Source organism: Kryptolebias marmoratus, linkage group LG3 (assembly GCF_001649575.2).
Source record: "Kryptolebias marmoratus isolate JLee-2015 linkage group LG3, ASM164957v2, whole genome shotgun sequence".
In the NCBI taxonomy this organism is placed as follows: domain Eukaryota; kingdom Metazoa; phylum Chordata; class Actinopteri; order Cyprinodontiformes; family Rivulidae; genus Kryptolebias; species Kryptolebias marmoratus.
The window spans coordinates 24161837-24182673 of record NC_051432.1 but is presented as its reverse complement, the minus strand read 5'-3'; the positions used below and the strand labels follow the sequence as shown (position 1 = coordinate 24182673).

General features: G+C 39.1%; 1 protein-coding gene across 1 annotated transcript; it reads left to right on the top strand.

Moving 5' to 3' along the window:
- The first annotated feature begins 477 nt into the window (after positions 1 to 477).
- cep170ab (centrosomal protein 170Ab) lies at positions 478 to 16689 on the top strand. The gene is made up of 20 exons (XM_017417067.3): positions 478 to 552; positions 2389 to 2467; positions 2758 to 2903; positions 3009 to 3098; positions 4452 to 4530; positions 4718 to 4776; positions 5168 to 5330; positions 5665 to 5802; positions 5981 to 6430; positions 6533 to 6903; positions 6978 to 7097; positions 7254 to 7386; positions 8982 to 10451; positions 10612 to 10858; positions 11056 to 11164; positions 11414 to 11575; positions 13220 to 13308; positions 13681 to 13774; positions 14292 to 14343; positions 14502 to 16689. Exons 3-20 carry the CDS (start codon positions 2799 to 2801, stop codon positions 14765 to 14767), a joined length of 4197 nt encoding a protein of 1398 aa, XP_017272556.1. The 5' UTR covers positions 478 to 552; positions 2389 to 2467; positions 2758 to 2798; the 3' UTR covers positions 14768 to 16689.
- The last annotated feature ends 4148 nt before the right edge of the window (positions 16690 to 20837 follow it).

Genomic DNA, 20837 nt, shown 5'->3' with positions numbered 1-20837 from the left:
TAGATTGGGGGGGTATATTAAATAAACATATGGGGGGAAAACAACAAAACAAACAGTGTTACACCAAAATCACTCAAATGTTTGAAAACTACACCAAGTATTTTATTATTTTTTTTATTATTTTATTCTAGCTCTTGAGAAAGAACTGAATTTATAAACTAGACAAATTTTCACTTTGAAAAGTTATTGTGTTGCACTTTTTTAATGCATTAGGAAAACAAATTCAAGTCAGAAATGCTCAAAAGTAATTTCTAATGAATACAGTTTGCCCGTTTTTAGATTGATCAAAATATATAAATGATAAGTAAAATAAAAATTTTAAAAATCAAAGAGTCATTGTTTAAATTCCACAATCATCCATAAAATGGGCCACTCATGGTTTGCTGTCAGGTGTCCTGTAGGATTACATAATGCCGTTGCTCTTCCTTTAAATGCGCACAGCGCCACCTTGAGGCAAAGACGCGGCACAGCTCGGTGCAGCAGGGCTGGGCAGAGGGGCTTCAGGAGCACCAGGCACCGCTGTTTGAAAGCTGATTGTCCGTCTGTCAGCAGGTGAGCGAGCTTCTTACCCGTCAGGTGATGTTTGGGACAGATCTGTCTGCTGCCTCCTCCTCCTCTGCTGTAAGGATGGAGGCGGCGGAGGGGAGCGGCGCTGTTTGAGCAGCCTCCATGAAGCTCAACATCCCCGGATCAGCGTAAATATACAACCTTTACAACATCTGATCCGCTCTAAAATCACCTGAGAGCTGTCATCGTGAGTGTGTGGGAATTACAGTCTGCGTTCGGCCTGAAAGATGCGCGTAAAATCTGATGCGAGGCTGAATGCACGCTTCAGATAATGCGTCGGTAATTAGCCATAATCTCACTGTGACTGCGTGTTTATGTCTCGATATGCATTCTTTATTGTGCGGCATTTGATTATTTGATGTGAAAATGCCCCCTCGGTCGTGGTTTCGGTGCTGAATGGGTTCGCGGTGAGCGCCGGGCTGAGACACGGCCTAACTGGGCTCCTTCTCAGGCTCCTTCTCAGGCTCCTCCATGGGCCGGCTTCACCCATCATCCGCGGCCGCTTCCAGCCTCAGATGATGAGCTGTCATTTGCAGAGGAGGCTGAGATCCGAGACTGGGTGAAGCCGTGCGTGGTCAGGCGTCTTACATGGAAAATCTGGGTCATTATAGCTGCTGAACGTCCTCCACGGGGAGTTAAGGGGGATGACGAGTTCTTCTGGGAATGATTTAAAAAAAGAAAAAAGCTTCATGAAAAAGTATGTATTTCAAATCCCACAGTTTCACCTATAGTTCCTCCTGAGCGTGAGTCAGCATGGACTGTGTTGCTGTCGCTGCAGCGCAGGGAGGATGTTTGTTTCAGTGAAAAGAGCTGTTGTTTCATGGGCTTCTGAATGTGAGACATCATGTGAGAAAATCATAAGGAAGCGGGAATCAGGGTTTAAGGAAGCAGGTTGTTATTGTCTGACACCCGTTTATGTTTGGGTGTGGATCTCTGACTGGAGGTCCTACATGTGTCAGTTCTTGGATGATGGCCTCATAACAACCCCAGTTCCAATAAAGTTGGGATGTTGCGTAAAATGTGAATAAAAACAAAATGCGATGATTTGCAATTCTCATAAACCCATTTTTTTGTTCACAGTGAAGCAGAGTAAACATATCAAATACTGAAACTAAGAAGAACTGGGAAGCATCCCTGCTTCTTTTAACAACAGCCTGTAAATGTTCAGAAACTGAGGAGAGCGGCTGCTGGGGCTTTCGGAGGTGAACGTTGTCCTGTTCTTCTCTGATGTAAGATTCTTGCTGTTCAACAGTCCTCAGTCTTCTTTGCTTGATTTTTTTTTTTGTTGCATGATGCACCAAAGGTTTGCTTTTAGTGAGAGGTCTGGACTGCAGACAGGCATACACTTCTGCACTGATGGAGCTTTGCCAGATGTGTAAGTTGCCCAAGCACCCATGTACCCCCATACCATCAGAGAGGCATGATAAAGCTTTAAGCAGCATTTTGTTGCCTGTATTTACGTCTAAGAGATTCAGCCTCTGTAAAATACTGTTTTTATACCCAGTTCTCTTCCTGACCTGCTGCCAGTTAACCCAGTTAGTTGCAAAATGCTATTTTAGCTGTTCCTTATTGATATCACTTACTTATAGTCTTTTTTGCCCCTCTCTCCAATCTTTTTTTTTCTCCTAAAAATGATACAATTTCTTAGTTTCAACATTTGATATGTTTATTATGTTCCATTGTGAATAAAATATAGGTTCATAGTATTTGGAAATTATTGCATTCTTTTTTTATTCACATATTACACAATGTGCCAGCTTCTTTGGAATTTGCCACCTATTTTAAACTATACAATATTTATAATTATCACTTCTTTTTCAGTGGTGTGACTTCTGGATTTGAGCCCAGGGTGACTGCTGAGTAACTCACTCTGCAAGTTTCGAAGAATGCCTGAATATCTGTAAGCCATCTCTTGATTTTTTTACACTTACTGTGTGGTTCTTGTTGTAAACTGCACCATCTGGAGTGATGAGTATACCCGTGGGTGATAAAAGTAGATACTGTGCATATGATACACAACCACAAGCACAGATTCTGAGCTGTTTCGCTTTCTTTAACTGTTTGATGCTTTTATTCACGCCTGGTTTCGCTGTAAGAACTTCTCTGGTTGTTGATCAAAGTGTGTCTCATGAATAATCACATTAGAAGGTAGGCAGTGGAGAGCTGTGATTTCACTGTGTTTGTTTTCAGCGCAATTTACTAAAGGTCAAAGGTGACCTTGCGAGGCAAAAATGAGTCTGACTTCCTGGTTTCTGGTGAGCGGCGGGGGGACACGGCATCGTCTTCCCAGGGAGATGATTTTTGTGGGGAGGGACGACTGTGAGCTCATGCTGCAGGTACAGATCCATAACTAACATGTGCCTTTTTAATTTTGTCTTATAATAAAATTCAGAACTGATCAGTTTAGATTACAGTGATTGACTGGATTTTGGATCATTTAGTCCCGCAGTGTGGACAAACAGCACGCTGTCATCAACTATGACCCAAACACAGACGAACACAGAGTGAAGGACTTGGGCAGCTTAAATGGGGTGAGTGTGTTGCTAATTTATAGTGTCTGTCTTAAAGGAACTAATTGTCACTTTTAGACAATATTCTTTCTCTTTAAATGTTGTGAGGAATCCTGTACAATTTCTGGATTACTTATTGGGAAACTGTCTTAACAAGAAACCTAAAATTAATATTGTTAGTGTAAGTTCCAAAAAACAAAAAGACAGAAATAGAAACTATGATGAGTTTATAACACAAAAAGAATATAAAAAAGTTTGAAAGTAAAACCACAGGAATGTAGGATTTAGTTATGTTAGTGCTCACACAGAAGAGTAAATTTCAGACAATATTTGTTTGTGCTGCACTTCTTTTCTTCTTTTTGACTATTTTAATTGTATCGCCCTAATGGGATTATCCATAACTGCTGATATCTTCCATGATAATATTTTAGAAAACTGATTAATAACTTGCTCTAAAATTGCTCAATTTGTTTGCCATTTTGACAGTGAACTGTTTTTACAAAGTTAAATAAAAGGACTGCCATTATTCTCAGTATAAATGTTAATGAGTTGGATGGATTTTGATGTAAAAATCATTACTGAGTAAATGTCAAATGTCAAACATGAAAAAAACTTATATATACAAAATGGTGCAGGTTTAAAGAGATTATTCTAGTAGTTTTCCAGATAAACTGATATGCAGCTTTTGAAACGCAGGTGCACACTCAGTGTAAACAAAATACTTTTATCTGCATAAATACGCACTGATATATTAAAACTGTCATATTTCTTGGCTCCTACATAGGCATCGCCATTGTTAACCTATTTTCAGTCACTTTGGATGTTTTCATAGGTGAATAAACACACGTTTTACAAACTTTCATTACAAATTTTTAAATTAGGGTCACAATAACCATTGATATGATTAAAAATATGCAGATTTTGTTTCTTATTTGGTGATTTTTGTTTTCTGACCATTCTTCATGATATTGCAATTGAGTACCCCCAACCTCCTAATATGGAAGATATTTGTCAACATTTTTACCTTAAAATATTCTCAGATTTAGTCCAGAACTGATTGACCTAACTCTACTTTGGATTAGAGAAAATCGGGCAGATTTTAAAATTTCTATATCGTCTCATTCTTATCACAAAGCAAGAATAAGCATATAATAAATACAGCTTTAATTAAACCATTCCTGGATTTTAGGTTGGATAAAATCTGAAAAAGAAGAGCTTCAGTGTTTCATACAAGCTTTGCTTCTTAGTTTTCAGCTCGGAGTTACATAACGCTGTCGTTAGTGAATATCTAAAATTACAAAATTGTAGGTAAGTTCTCGAACCAAAGCCCATTGTATGTTGTACGTAACGTCATTATTTTGTATTTGTTTGCAGACATTTGTCAATGAAGTGAGAATACAGGAGCAAATGTACGTCACGCTGAAAACCGAGGACAAGTTGAGGTTTGGATATGATATCCTTTGACTATGTTCTTATGCGATCTGTTAAATCAGATGACGCACACAAGATATATACGGGCAACGCTGTAACTTTATCTCCTCTTGCTCATTGTACTACCTGCTGCATAATAGATGAGGCTATTAGTGCATGCTTTTCATTCCTGCAAAGAGCGCCTCACCTTGTACCTTAACCCGCCTCACATACCAACCTGTTCACCGTTGTTCGAGGAGAGCTGCATATTCCCGAGGAGGCCCTCAAGGTGAGACGGCATGCTGTGCTGGGGAAAAAAAATGCTAAAGTTTGCAGACTGAACGGATCTGTTTGCTCAAAACTGGACAGCCTTGTAATTTTTCATGACTTTGTAGTAGAAAAAAAAATCAAAGAGTTATGCTGAACTGGGTGGAAGCTTCAGAATTGATGAAATTGCTGTTTCATCCTGCCAAACTTCCCAGGTAGCTGCAGAGAAGAGGATTTCATCTTAATAAGCTAGCAAAATTCCAGGATTAAAATGTTTCTTCAGTAATATGCAAAAGCTTGGCTCAGCAAAAAAAAAAAAATCAAATGTTGCAAATCAAATTATTAGTTTGACACAACTGTTTTGCCTTTTTTCCTCTCTGAACTTGTCTCGCTGCTTTGTCCTTAATTGTCAGCATGAGAAACTAAGCAGTCAGCTGCAGATGATCCAGAAGAAACCTGCAGAGACAGAATCTTCCAAGCCTGAGGTGAAACCTTCTGAGGCAGTGGCAACACAAACGTGTGACGGGGCCACCGCCAAACCCTCAGAGCCCAGCAGGTCAGAGGATAAGACAACAGGTGAGCGTGAGGTCAACACTGCATTTTATCATTTTGAAAAGTCAGCCAGCAATGTTAAATCGATCTCAACACAAACATCTTAAATTGGTGGCAACTCTCATGCGCCTGATTTCAAGTGCAGAACTTTTGCATCGTGTCTCATCATGCGTCATTCCATATTTAAAGAGGAATTTAAAATTTTGAGAATCATGAATCAAAAGTCTCTTGTTTTAATGTAGAGTCTGGACTCAACTCTCGTCTTCAATGTCCATGTCCATTTAAATGAACCTCCTACAGGCCACCAGGCAGCTCTAAGGAGCTCCCAGTGTGACTAACTGAGGAACTGTTTTGGCAGGAGACACAGCAGTATTGAAAAGAGGTACCCCTCTTTACGGCCAGCCTGCTTGGTGGGGTGATGGAGAAGCTGATGAGCAGCATCCAGGAAGGCCTGAGGAAAAGAATTCAGACCGGAAAAGAGAAAAGGCAGAGACAGGTAGGATCAGTGACAGATGCTTCGTTGTGTGATCGTACAGACAAGGCTGTAATTAAACAGTAACGGTTGTTGTTTAAAATGTTACTGTTTTAACTTTTGAAGTGTTGAAAAGTTAAATTCATAGAGGCGATATTTATAATCAGTGAATGTTCCAAAATCTTTCCATTACTTCCTACAGATACCAAGAAAAGTGTAGACATCTCAAAATCTACCCCTCAGACAGCCTCAAACCAAGAGTCGAGTTACTTCAACATACCAACTAAAGACACTCCAGCAGGCAAAGTGAATAATGAACCCCCCTCACAGGACCAAGAGGCTGGTGTTTCTGCTGCTGCAGAACCCATCCACGGACACGCTTCATTCACCATCGAGTTTGACTCTGGAGCAACGAGTAAAGTGACTGTCAAAGATCGAGTAGCAAAAGTAGGACCAGAAACCAGGCCACGTCCTAAAAGGGCTGTTGGAGAAGAGCTGAGTCCACTTCAAACAGCTATGGTGGCAGCGGAGGTGAAAGTTGCTGACTGGCTGGCCCAAAATGAGCTGCCGCTGGCTGTTAAAGAGACTGTTGCAGAGGACGATGGGGAAAGTGTGAAGAGTGACGTTCCTGTGCAGATGAAGAGTCTTAAAGGTTGGTGTAAATAATACATGCTGTGATTCCGTTTAGTTAATCTCTCTTTTGCTCTTTTGACACATCTGTTACCTTTGTCTCTGTCTAACACACTTTTGCCAGGCAGTAAACATGAGGACGGCACTCAGAGTGATTCAGAAAACGCTCTTGGAGAGCAGCGGAGGGCCGCAGCTCTGGAGGAGCGCTCATGGGGGCTTTGGGGCGGTGCTGGGATGAAGATTAGAGAAGGCCGCGCGAACGTCCCGGAGGGTCTTTTTGCAGAAGAGGACAGTCCTGCACGCCGTCGCAAGCCTGCAACTTCCAAAGGGGCAAGTAGATTTGTGGAGAGGCACTGCGGCTCTGCGGCACATCAGCAGAGTGGGCGTGATGAGTGCTATCGCCATGGTGATGATTACAGTGATAGGGGGACTTACACCATTGAGCTAGAGAATGGAAACAATCAAGAAGAACAGGCTAGAAAACTGATTGACAAAGTAAGGAGGATGTAACCTTATAACCGTTCAGTTTTTAGTCATTCTCTGACTTTATTTGTGTGGGTCTCTTTTAGGTGTTTGGTGTGGATGAGCAATGTGTGTCCAGGTTGGGGGGGACTAACCAAAGAGAAAGGCTTTCTTCCCAGCGGTCTGGTTCCAGAGACAGAGGAAAGCCTGGACGATTGGAGACAGAGGTGCTCAAGTTTTGTTTTGTTTTTTTTCTCAATTAAAGTGACTTTAATTTGATCTAGTTTTACCAGTAAATGAGCACAGACTGCATTGATCTGAAGTAGATGTCACTTAAACTGCAGGACTTTTTTTCTTGTATCCATCACGTTTACTTGGTTCAGGTCTTGTCTGAAGAGTTGATGGTGGGGGGTCCTCGCTGGGTGTCGCAGTGGGCTACTCTGGCTGCCAGCCACATAAGAACGGACCCTGAGGGATCGGGAGGTGAAAACCAAACTATGGTCACGGAGGACAGAGGTACGAACTTTATTTATTTACTTAGTTTCATTTTAGGCTCACAATATCTTGCAGAAAATTTAGGGGATGTTAAGTAAATTGTGGTCATAATTAGTGTAAAAAAACCAGATGTAGCCCAACAAAAGATTAGTCACAAATTGACTGTAGTCAGATCCACAGCAGTGCATTAAGACTTGTTGGCTAGTCTCAAACCAAAAATGTAGAAAAGGTGTTGTCATTTCACATATCTGCATTTAGCCACAAATTACCCTCTGCCAGGATAACACACACAAGATGCAAAAGTCCACAAACTACAAATGGGTTTGGGAAGATTAACTAATTCGTACCAATTCACCGTCAAGCCCGTGCATGATGTGCCTGCATCTGCAAACCAGCTGTTTACTGATGTAGTTTGGGATTAAATCCAGATGTATCAGTTTATTAAATCTTTGTACTGATAATCTGATTCATTTCATCATTTAAAGTTGGCAAGCAGGTTTGTTTCTACACACAGACATCCACTGTATGTATATATATAGTTAAAGAGTAGTAACATTTGTGTATGAAGAACAGGTTTCCTCTCTTCATCTCTCACAGTAGACAGCTCTTCTTCTGGCTGCAGTCCCTGCTGTTTAGCTGTACTATTTTCCTTTTAGTGACACCTAGAGTTCAGGATGAGAACTACAGCAGCTGCAGCATAAACAGCAACAAACACTGAAAATGTTCTCAAAGCAATGTGAATCAACTAATATTAGGACATTAGGATTAGGATATTAGGATATTAATATTATATAGGACAAAAAGGTTACCATGTGTTTTATTTTTTTATAATGTACATTTTGCAGCTCATTGCTGAGTTACTAAAAGAGTATTAAACACCTGCTGTAAACAGGTTTATTAATTATGCACTGTGCCTAATTTGTGTAATTAATTTGTTGAATAATTGTGAATCAGGTTAGGCAAAAGTGTTTTGTAATTTTAAAACAAGATCTTTTTGTGAGCGGCCATTTTTCATTAGATATTAAATATTTTGTCTTAATAAGTGACAGGTCCCTTCTTTTGCTTTACTGTATTATAATGCGTTGAATCTCAATGTGTTGGATTATAACTCATATTAAACTGCATCATAGTGTGATTACAGGCTGAACTGCATGATAATTAGGGGCTGAATTGTGGCATATCATATTGTTTTTTGCCGCCTGTAAACTGGATTGTTGGCATTGTATCAAGAGAAGCACTGTGTCGGCCACAGAACAGAGATACACAATCCAAGTTAGTACGAGTTGTTTTAGTTTAGTTAGAAATTCTAGTGTCTCATAATTGTTTTTGATGATTGGACTTCTTAGTTTTATGTCTTTGCTACAAAGGCTGCCGTGCAAGGAAAGTTTAATTTAAAGAACTTGAGTCAAATCTCATTAAAAACTTCTTGACAGTTTTATTTTTTTCTTCTACCTTTATTCTTTTACCTTTACATTAGACTTTTTTTTTTGCATTGATGAAAAGTGATAACCTGCTTGGTAATCTACTAAGAAAGTAAAAAATAAACCCAGCATAACAGTAATGCACTTGCTAGTAATATTTAATGCACATTCAGTTTTTTTTTTCTTATTTTTCAGTTGATATAAGTGAATCCATCCACATAGCCTCTGTTGCCTCCTCTGCGCACTCCGAGCGTAAGAGGAGAACCCTACCTCAGCTACCTGGGGAGGAGGTCATCCTCGGAAGGAGGAGTCCGGGTGCAGGCCTACGCACAGATCTGGGGGAGAAACAGGACACTGAGCTACAGGAAAAAGAGAATCAAGATGAGAGGATTTCCAGAGGAAAGAATCAGCCTGGTCATGGCACAGGAGGTGTTGGCAGTCATGGGAGCAGCCCCAGTCGCTCCTCACCGGCAAAATCACAGGACAGTGGTGGTGGGAGATCAGGTCAGTCAGGTGTGCTGGCCAAACTCCCCCCTCGTCCAATGACCAGTGGGGAGAGAAGAATGGAGGAGGCAAGAAGGAGGAAAAGGGAAGAGGAGAAAGTCAGAGAAAGTAGTGGGAAACCATTAGTGAGGCAGGAGAGTTTTACTGTGGAGAAACCTAGTGCCAACGTGCCTATAGAGCTCATACCACGTATTGACGGGCTCACATGCAGCAGAAGTAAAGATGCTAGCATTGACAGTGTCACACTGCAGAAAGACTCGGAAGCTGTGGCAGCTTTTCTAGAAACCACTGTATCAGATCAAGGTGATCCCCCGAGTCAGTCCATTGAAGGCTCCATGTCTCCAGAGTCAGATGTGGACACAACAAGCACAGTAAGCCAGGCAGACGGAGTGAGGAAAGTAGTCCAGAAGCGTCGGACACTTGCGGGGCAGCAGAAGGAAAGAACAGTTGTGTGCTCGTCTAACAAGGGTCTTGCTGGGGTCAGAGATACTCAGGACCAGAGGGTCAAGAACAGAACATCTGGTCCTCAGCAGTCTAGCCGCCCCTGGGCTTCCCTGGATCTTACTGATGATGATGTCAACTCCAGCTCTCTCCTTTCAGACTCACAAGCCACCTCCATGCAAGAAACCAGAGGCTCAAACACTAGAGCCCAAGCTGGGAGCACAACAGTCGGGGCCAGCACCAAGTCTAGTCGCTCTAAGATCACCCAGAACTCAGCTTCCTCTGCTCCCAGTAAAACTGCTAATGCTCCCAAACCTAGACCCACTCGGACATCGTTGTTGAGACGAGCCCGGCTGGGGGATTCATCCGATACTGAACCTGCTGATATGGACCGACTGTCTGTGGCGTCTGAGGCCTCTACTGCTAGTTCTACATCCAGGACAGGGGTAGCAAGAAGGGGGATGTCCAGGATAGAGGCTTTAGCACAGCCTAGGAGACCGAGGGTGGCATCTCCTTCTGCTCAGAGTGACTCAGAGGCGACTGTGACAAGGGGCAGAGGTCTGGGGGCTCGCACTGCAGCAGGTGATTATGCAGTCAGACAAGGACTGAGAGGAAGCAACGTGGCTTCGTTTTCTGGACCCAGAGCCAGAGCCAACAGCGCCTCCAAGCTGCCTGATAAAAGCAAAGGAACTTCCTCTCATGGACATGCTGCACCTCCATGTAAGTGGACGTTTTTTTACCGTGTCCAACAGCAATAGAATTCTAAGCTGTCCATTTTTTTCTAAAAAAATATACAGTTTACTGTAAACGTGTTTGTAGTGCAAATTTCTTTTTTGATAATAAACTTTTGCATCTGACTCCTCTCCATTTTCCTCCTCAGCTGGCACGCGGTGGCGCCGGGTTCCTGTGGAGTACGCCTCCACCTCAGAGGACGAGTACAACTCAAACCGCCATGTATCCAAGCAGGGCCAAACAAGGCCATCCTTCCCTTCAACACGAGTGGCCCAGTTAGGAGGCTCAGCCCCAGCATCGCCCAACCCTGCAGGCCTGGCTGCCTTCAAGCAGACCTCCAGGGACCAAGATGAGTATATGAGAGACTGGACAGCGCACAGCGAAGAAATAGCCAGGTATGTAGGTGAGAAGTCCTGGAAGTCCTGGAAATATTCTTAAACACAGCTTCTAAATTTAAAAACACCTCTCCTACATGAAATGTATATATGTTATGAGTTTGTGTATGAGGTGTTAGGAAATAAATATCATCACAGAGAAAAAACATGAATTCCTACTGATATGATATGTATTATTACTTTTATTTGTTTATTAGGATTAGCCAAGATCTAGCCAAGGATTTAGCCATGCTTGCCAAAGAGATTCATGATGTGGCGGGAGAGATCGACTCAGTCAGCCCTGCAGCAACTGACCCTGGAGCTCTGGTACACTCATCACATGACACAAGACTTTTACTATTTGCTATCTATCTATCTATCTATCTATCTATCTATCTATCTATCTATCTATCTATCTATCTATCTATCTATCTATCTATCTATCTATCTATCTATCTATCTATCTATCTATCTATCTATCTATCTATCTATCTATCTATCTATCTATCTATCTATCTAATATAAGAATAATATCTGATAGGATCATTTCTCTTCTGTACATTTAATCTCTTTTAGCTGGAGGAGTCTGCATTTGATGATGGCTTGGGCCTGGGTGTTCCCTCCACAGAGCAGAACAACATTCTGGGAGCAAACAGTCAGACTGTGGAGCTTCGGCAACGAGGTCCTAATGATCAAAGCTCTCGTTCTATCCGCAGACAGACGTGGAATAGAGATGATGTGAGTCTGTGATTATGTCTTTTTTACAAAACGATAAATTTAATTCAGGCACTCTACAAAGTCCTTTCAAGTGTTTTACCGCCACTTTGTTAATAACCGACACAATAATTTACTGTGGTTTATTGAAACAAGCACAGCAAAAGGTTATGATAAGTCTAAACCATAGTTAGCTGTTTGTAGCAGCTACAGTTTTCACATTTAAATGTGATTGACTTTTTTTTAACATTGCATGAGAACTTGAGCCCTTGTATGGGCTAACTGGATATTAGAGGATCAATAACTAAAACACAAGTTTACTGATATTTTTCCAACTCCTTTTATATGGATAAAGAACAGTTATTACACTTTGAGCTACAACTAGAAAAATGCAGCTGCTCATATTTTAACAGGAGCAAGAAAACATGATCATAAAGGATCATAAAGGGTAAGTGGTGATCTCATTTCACTGGCCTCCTGACTCGACTGGATTTAACATTTTCTTACTGTTTTTAAAGCTTTTGATGGTCTGAGCTGATCCTACTCAGAGGAACTTTACTTCACCATATGGTGTTTACATTAATGTCAGCTAAACAATTACTTTTGGATTTTTCAAGATCTAAATACTAAAGTGTAATGAAGTAACTGATGAGTAATGATGATGAGTGTTCCTAATATGAGGAATTTTTATCTGTTAAGAACTGTTCAGAGCTTAAAAAATTTAAAAGGCTTATATTAAGACACCTCTCATTTACATTTGACTTAAGATAAGCATGACTTAATTAGATCCCATGTGATTTATTTTGTGTGTGCTATTTTAGCCATTCATATATCAAAATGTTCAGATTTATCATGAAAGGGGAGCTTTGAGTTTTAGTTTTGTAAGTTTTATACTTTTCAATATATATTTAATTTAGAAAAATGTTCACCTGTTGAGTTCTCTTTAGTTCCTTCAAAAACATTGTTCTTTTTTAAAATCTGCTTTAGCATACTTGCTCTGTTTTTGTCTTCTTATGCCACTTTTAGCTTTTAGCAACATTTTGCTTATCTTACCTTTTACCAGGCCTGTTTTGCTTCTTTTAGATTTAACAGCATTCAGCGCCCAGTATTCCACATTCACACTGCACTTTCCTACAAAACGTGATTCCTCTAGTTAAAACTGTCTAATAAGTTGTCACATCGTAGACACAGTTTCTGTCATTATTTCGCTGTCGCTACTTTTTAAAAGAAAAATGAATCCACTGTATAGAAAAATTGCTAGTTATTATGAAGTCTGCTTTATTTTTGTACAGTCTATTTCAAGTTTGAGTCCATTTTAAATTCTTTGCTTAAAATTTCACACAACTTAGATCATTTTTTGTACTGGTCCCAACTCAAAGCCACATTTAAATGTGCACATTTAAGGCATTTGAAGCAACTAACCACACATTATTTAGCTTTGCATCAAACAGAAGAGATGGACTCATTTCATCTGTTTTTAAAATGTCTTTTTAAGGAAAACTAAGTGTTTTGTGAGCAGCAGTTGCTCCGTTTAGACTTATCTCTACAAATAAAGCTTGTAGAAGAGGTTCTGTATGTTTCTGTCTTTGGCTCTGTGCAGAACTAGGGTCAGTTATCGAATTCCACAATCCATTTCACACGTTAATCATGTGTTTTTTTTGTTATCAGGCGATCCTGGACAGTGTTCTTCTTGCTTCTGTGACCCAGCTCTCAACCAGAATACGTCACTCTGTTGATAAGACAAGCTGCAAAGTCAGGTGAGAAATGCATTGTAACACTAAACAGTTCCATGTGCTGTTATTGTCATTTTCAGCACATTTACTCCAACAAATGCAAAACAGGGCCAGTAAAACAGAAATGTTGAGAATAGGAGACAAGGATTCCTGTGTTTGTTCTTTGTTGGAATGAGGCCGACACACACAGTCTGAGTGGCACATCACAAAGGTTTACTCTGTCAACCAGCAGCACATTTTTCTCATTAGGCTGACGGGTCAAAGGATTTTTATTTTAATCTGTAGACAATGTCTGAGTGAAATTATTCTAACTGTCAGCTAATACTTCTAACAGTATCTATATTAGGCATGCTTTTTATGTATTTTACTTGAATCTATTTCTGAAACGACTTCAAGGATCCTCTTCAAGGATAAAGAGCGGAAATGGGAGGAGATTGAGACCAAACTGCAGGCAGAGCACGACTCCTTACTGCTTAAGAGCTCCAACAAGGTGAGGAACATGTCCACCTTTCACACACCTTTTATTAGGAGTTTGTGTGTTTTCTATCTTTCTGCATTTGTTTTTTTCTCTCTCCTAATACTGATGTAATTGAATGGAATGATTCCTGTATGTATATGGAATAAAAGTAAAGGTTTGTTCAGCTGCATTTGATGCTGCTGTTCAAATTCTTACTGTATTTCATAGATAAAACTCCACCAAATAAGGTTGTTTCATCATAAAAAGAAAAAGAGTTACAAGCCAAACTTCATAAAAGTTTTGCGTCTCACAGGAGCAGAGAGATAAATCTGACCCAGACTGTCCTCATGTGAACCCTTGAAGAGATATGTCTAAACCACAAGTCACAAAGCTCATAAAGCATTACTCAGCGTGATGGGATTGGCTCCAAACCTTTTTCTGCAGCAATAAAGAGATTAATCAAGCTGATTTATTTGCTCTGAGAGCTTTTCGTTACTAAATCACACCCTTGACTAGCCTTAATTTTTTACAATCTTTATAATCTTAACAGGAGATTTCAACAATTATTCAAGACCTGAAGAGGGTGGAAAGGCAACTCGCAGGTATGGACATTCTTCTTAAATTTTCAAAACAAACACAAGTCCTCATAGATGAGCAGCAATCACGGAGGAATGAAAATCTCAAATCTCAACCATGTATTTGTTGTTGGATGCAGCAGGATTCATTGCACAATTTTTTTTTTCCTGCTCCAAACTGACAGCGATCGACATGATGGTGGACCCAGATGGTACTCTGGATGCCCTGTCCAACTTAGGCCTAACAAGTCCTCTAGCTGACCAGAAGCTCAGTCCTGGGACTCAGCAGGGGTCGTCGGTGTTGCATCCTGGAGCCGAGGCAGCTTCGTCTGGTCCACTCTCAGCCCCCAGACCTGAAGGACGGTCCAGTGAACCCTGTGGCTCCTCAGATCAGACTAAAGTGGCAGAGAAAGACCCAGGGACCAAGCAGCACAGCACATCCTACAAATGACAAACCAAGGAAATATTTTGCAATGTATTCTTTATATGAGACACACTGTACCTGGAAACCCCTTTGGAAAGACTTTGGTCCGAGGTTTAGGATTTCTTCGTTTTTGTGTTTTTAGAGAAGATACAAAAAGGGGAGTGATGCCTTTTACATAGGAAAGTTTGACTTTGTTGTCAAAGTAAATCCTGCTGGGACTGTGGACTGTCAAAAAGAAACTGTTTGGAAGACAAATACGCTTAAAAAAACACTACAGTATCTACTGCTACCCTTATGACATCGCATACAGTAACTTGTGTCTTTTTGTGTTGCAGCTCATTGTTAGTCGCCATTATCCTTCAGGGCAAATGTGATGCTAAAGCTGAATTAGGGATGCACCTATACCAGTATTGGGTATCGGTCTGATACCGTGTGTGTGGACTCACACTCATAAAAGTGTTCCACTTTAAGGCAGCGGGATGTCATTTGAGCGGTCAGGTCGGAGAGGAGAAGCAATGTCAGCGGTGTGAAAGTAGTTTTTTTACTTTGTTTTTAAGATGACTGGTCTGATCTAAGCTCCCCGCGACCCAAAATGGAGAAGCGGGTAAAGAAAATGGATGGATGGATGGATGGATGGATGGATGGATGGATGGATGGATGGATGGATGGATGGATGTTCTGATTTACTCTCCTTATCAGTTGGAGGTGGTAATGCATCAATGTTATTGGGTTGGAAAAGTGCCTCTGTTGTGCTAAAAATGGAAAATAAAATGATATAAAATACAAATTTTCAAAATACAAATGACTTGTTGGACTACATTAAATTTGTAATTAGAGGTATTAATTGTAAGAAGTGTAATGGCATTTATTAGTACTTCAATCAGTACTCAGAATTGGCAAGCGCTCAAATGTAAGTGTTTGTTTTTGTATTAGGTTTGTAAAGATGTGGTATTGGTGCATCCCTAAGCTAAATTATTTCAAAATCTTCTTTTAATGATGTTGCTGTGACCTCAGTCCTTGAATTAACTGAGACCAATGTTTGTCAGCAGAAAGCCAACACGGAAAACCAAATTAGAAAGGTGCAATGGTGTCAAAAAAGAACTCAGAAGAAATATGCATGTGATACATGTTTCTCAGTGCTGCCATAGGAATATTTATAAAAATAAATATGTATTTTCCCCTGTTTGTAATTGGATTATCTGTACGTCCCAGCAATGAAACAGAAATGGTGGGTATTTCTTGGGTATACATGGTATGAAACAGTCAAAAATGTTAAAAACATTCCTGTGTTAATGTAATTTGAGTTCAGTGTATCAAAGGCAGCCTGGTTGTTAATAGAAACTGAACAATCTAATGTAGCTTTCAAAAAAGGTGTTCCTCTGTTTTGTCACAAGTGCCCTGGATCAAACAATCACTGCAGAAAGTCGGAGATGATCAGAAAAAGGTCAAATTTGTGTCTTTGCACATTTAAAACTTATTTATGTGGGACCAGAACAAGAAGCTTTTATCCCATTTATGTCTTTTTCCAAAAAGCAGGGTTTAAAACCAGCTGTCTGGACACGAAAGGTTTTTCTTTTGATTACAAAATTAAAAGTTGAGTTTAAACCAGCAAAGACAGGGACAACCTCCAAGTCCTGCAGCTGTATTTCATCATTAATAATGCAATGGAATAATTAATCAAGTATTGACTGTAGGTTTTCCGATGTCTTGCCTCATACCAATGTTTACACTTGAATGTAACCTGATAAAAACTGTTGAAAAACCTTTTAGCCAAAACAATGTTATTAAAAACGGATAACTGTGTTCTCAGCATACTTTGTTTATAAGTCTGTTTAAGCATTTTGATTTTTTTTAAGTTTTGTATGCCTTATCTTTTTAATGTTATATTCAATGTTGACCTTAAGATTTATGATTTGTTTGTCTTATTTCCAATAAAACGCATGATACCAGTAGTATTTTTTAAATATTATTTCATCTCAAATTGATAAGGTTGTACAGAAAATATCCTTTTAGGCAATTAGAAGTAAAACATGCATTTATTCTAAGTTTTAAGAAGATGTCAGAAAGGTTTTTAAATTGCAGATTCAAGTTTTTGATGTAAATGTGACTTTAGTAACAAAGTGTCATAGCGTTTAGAAAGCAGAGGGTCACGGTGGCTCGGTGGTCAGTGCAACTTTGTGATCCTGAGGCTGCGGGTTTGAGCCCAGGCTGCATCAGTGAGGGCATCCAGCGTAAAACAAATCTTTCATGTGACAACCCTGCAGAAGAGAGCAGCTGAAAGAAAAACAACAGGAAATTATGCACAAAGGTTTATAGGCAGCAACATTCCTTCAGTCTGTTGTCCATTAAAGACAGCATCTCCTATTATTTAAAGTTTTCTGGCTCTTGTCATTAGTGGACACATACATGTGGAGTTCAGGGCCCTGTTCTGTGCTTGTTTTACATGTTGCCATTGGCATCCACCCTTAACAAACTCAAGATCTTTCGTTGTCCCAGCAAGAGCTCTCAGGTCCGGTAATCAGATGATCTTAAACATCCCACGAAACGAACTCAGAAGCAGAGGTTATCGTGTTTTCAGTGGCTGGACCCACTCTGTGGAACAATTTAAAATTTCAAATAAGATCTTCTCTGACCTCAAATCATTTTAAAAATCTGCTGAAAATTCACCTTTTTTCATTTTTCATTGGCATCTGATTCTTGTTTTGTGTTTTAAATTGATTTTTTTTTTCACTTGTAAATTGTTTTTAGTGACTATAATTATTTTATCTGTTTTGGGATTTGGGGGTTTTCTTTTGTTGTTATTTTACTGAAATGATGAGTTTTCAATCATTTTTAGTTTGCTTTATTTATTGCACAGCACTTTGGTTCAACTTGTGTGGTTTTAAATATACTTTATAAATAAACTGACATTGATATTGAGGTAGAAAATAATATATTAATTGTTTGTTTTGTGATTAAGGGAGATCAGATATTTCATTTTTGTGGAATTTGGCTGTTTTTGTCAAACTAATAAGTAGTGTCTGTTTAGCTTATATCAAAGAAGTACTTGTGGTTATTTTGAATCAGCTGCTAAGTGTGCTTGGAAAAATGATCCTGTTTGCATTCAGGCATTAACTCATCATTTTGGGACCTGCTTAATCCTGTTCAGGGTCAAGGGGAGCTGGTGTCAATTTCCAACAAACACTGGACAAGAGGTGGAGTTCACCTGGACAGGTCACCCTGCAGTCCATCGCAGGACTGACACAGAGTCACACGAGGCAAGTAACCATCCAAACACTCACATCTAAAGTCAACTAAGAGTCTTCAGTTAACCTGACGGGCTTGGTTTGGGACTTTTAAAGAAAACCAGAGAACTCGAAGGGGGAAAACAAACTTGATTGATCACTTCTCTTGATTTCCCTTTGTGCTTAAAACCCGGTTACTCTCTCCACTTCCCCGCTGGATCGTTACTCTTTGTTTATGGTCTGTTCGTGTGTTCCCGTTCTGGTCTTCGTTTCCTTGTCCCAGCCTAGTCTTGATGTTAGTTAACGTTTTCGTTTTGCTGCCTTTTGTTTTGTTAATCTTTTAGTTTAATAAATTAGTTTCCTTTTGCATTATGAGTCTGCGCTCTGGGTTCGCCTCCGTCAGCACCTCTCCTGATACTCTGAACAACCCATTCAGGAATTTAGATGTAGGTTCAGTGTTTTGCTTTTTATATCTTTTTCATACAGTATCTGTGGGGAGACAAAAACCTTAATCAACTTATTTATTTATTTTTTATTCTTGGTGACCAGGGATTTAAATTGTTGCATTTCTATTTTAATGACCATTCAGTCTGTTTTGTAAAACAGACAATGTATAATGAAATAAAAACTAGGAACAGTACACAGTGTAAAAGAAGCACATAATTTATATATTATTGATGTACTCCAAAATATTTTACTATTACATTATTATTCAAGATTTCAATACATATTTATTTAGGTGGAACCACATTGTATTAGAAAGCACGAACAACGACTTTTAAATTAAACATAAGCAATGGTTCTTGAATAAGCTGCGTCACTCAGTGCACTTCAGTGTAAAATACGGCACCCGTGCACCGTTTCACTGCAGAGCCAGAGGTGCATTAATATTTGAACAGAGTCATTAAAACAGTAAATTGGAATTCACATGATGATAAATCAAACAACAATGTGAAAAGATACTTTTTAGTATTTAAAAAAAAAGAAAAGAAAATAGTACTTAGTAACCTTAAGATTTGGTTTGGTCCTGTTCTCCAATGGGAAACTTGTTAATTACAAGTGCAAATATTGGTGTAAATACATACATAACTAAATTTTCATTTACTTATATAATAAAGGTTTTTATTATTATTATAATTTGGCACTTAATTAATAATTGGAATGTATCTAAGATTTAACCTTTTAAGCACAGAAGTTCATGATCTAAACTAATATGAAGCAATTTACTTATTTTAGGTTCCCCACTTCCTCTTTCCCATCAGAGCAGAGTCTTCTCTGGGCCTCCATCCCTCCTCCTCAAACAGTCCCTCTCTCTGTCTTTCTTTCTTCTAACCTTTTGCTAAGTTGAGAACACGCAACAAATTAGATTTTAAAAGGCCACTGTGCCAGAGGTAGCGTTCTTAATTGTACATCTGTACTCACTTAATCCTTTAAAGTTGTGTCAGGACTTTTTTTCCCCCCCTCCTATGTGGGAAACTTTTGCTGCAGCCGCTGGTGACATCAACACCTCTGCAAGCATTTACCTGAGAGCAGAAAGTTTGTCTGAAATCTTCTCACTAGTTGTACGTGTTCGGGTTTCCCTGTGGGCTTTGTTACCAATGTTCTCGCTGCTCATTTCATAGAAATAAAATGTTCATGTTACTGCAGCTGTTTTAGCTCTGAGGCATCTGCCTGATGCTCTCTGAAATATAATATACTGTTGGTTTATTAGCTTAGACAGACACAATGGAAATGAATATGAACATTTGTCAGGTGGTGTTCTGTCTTGTGTACAGTTCAGTAATTTAAGCTGCCGTTGATGATTTAGCACCCATGTGGCAACAGACTGAAAAAGATGAATGGTTGTGGGTCTTCGGTGTGCATCACAGTCTGCTCCTTCAAAGTGATGGACCTTCAATGGTTTCAGTAGAAGAAACCGACAAGAAAATAATATTTTGTCAACAAAATGAGAGTTCAGAAATGTTCCACGGAGTCACAAAGAAACTTACTCATATTTCAAGTCCAGTTTGTTGGAATAAACTTCATATTTTAAAAAATGTGTTCATATGGTTTTAATCAATACACTTTTTACTTTTCTTGCTGACAAAGATAAATCATCACACTCTCAGGATTGCACCATAAATTTGAGCCCTGTTCAGAATTATTGCCCCTTAATTGTTATGCAGAGAAATGAAAACATACAGTTTAAACAAATTCAGAATAAATGCACATAGTATGTATTATGTTTTACATATAACAACATTGATTACATCCAGTTAAGCATTGATGAGGGCAAAAGATTTGTTTCAGAGCAAATTTAATAATATATTCAAAAAACTAGAAGCACTCAAGATGGCAAACCTCTGCTAAGACAATCAATAAACTATCATTTTTTTTCTATGACAACCTCAACATTTCCTAAAAGTGTCACTGAGTTACAGCAATTTTAGTGTTTGGCTAAGTCTGATTAGCTGAGGTACTCATTTTAAATGTGGTTTACCTCCAAAAGTTATTTGTAAATGTACATTCAATAGTTATTTTTTAAGAGTTTTAATAAAATCTACCCAGTGCTTCAAGATATATTTTGCTATTTTGCTATATTTGTGTTGAATCTAACAGGTAAGGCCAAAAGTTTAAGTAAAGATGTTGCACAATGTGTAGTGTCCAGTCCTTGTTATAAGGATTCAAGTGTTAATGCATTTCTCAGAATGTCATTATTTAAAAACAATGATCCTACAATAACATATACAGGTGCTGGTCATAAAATTAGAATATCATGAAAAAGTAGATTGATTTCAGTAATTCCATTTAAAAAGTGAAACTTGTATATTATATTCATACATTACATACAAACTCATATATTTCAAATGTTTATTTCGTTTAATTTTGATGAT

What these genes read in the sequence shown, in the direction of transcription:
- cep170ab (XM_017417067.3), top strand. Translation starts at nt 2,799, where the DNA reads ATGAGTCTGACTTCCTGGTTTCTGGTGAGCGGCGGGGGGACACGGCAT. An exon ending in ACTGTGAGCTCATGCTGCAG is followed by an intron (nt 2,904 to 3,008) that starts GTACAGATCCAT and finishes TGGATCATTTAG; the next exon opens with TCCCGCAGTGTGGACAAACA. An exon ending in TATGGTCACGGAGGACAGAG is followed by an intron (nt 7,387 to 8,981) that starts GTACGAACTTTA and finishes CTTATTTTTCAG; the next exon opens with TTGATATAAGTGAATCCATC.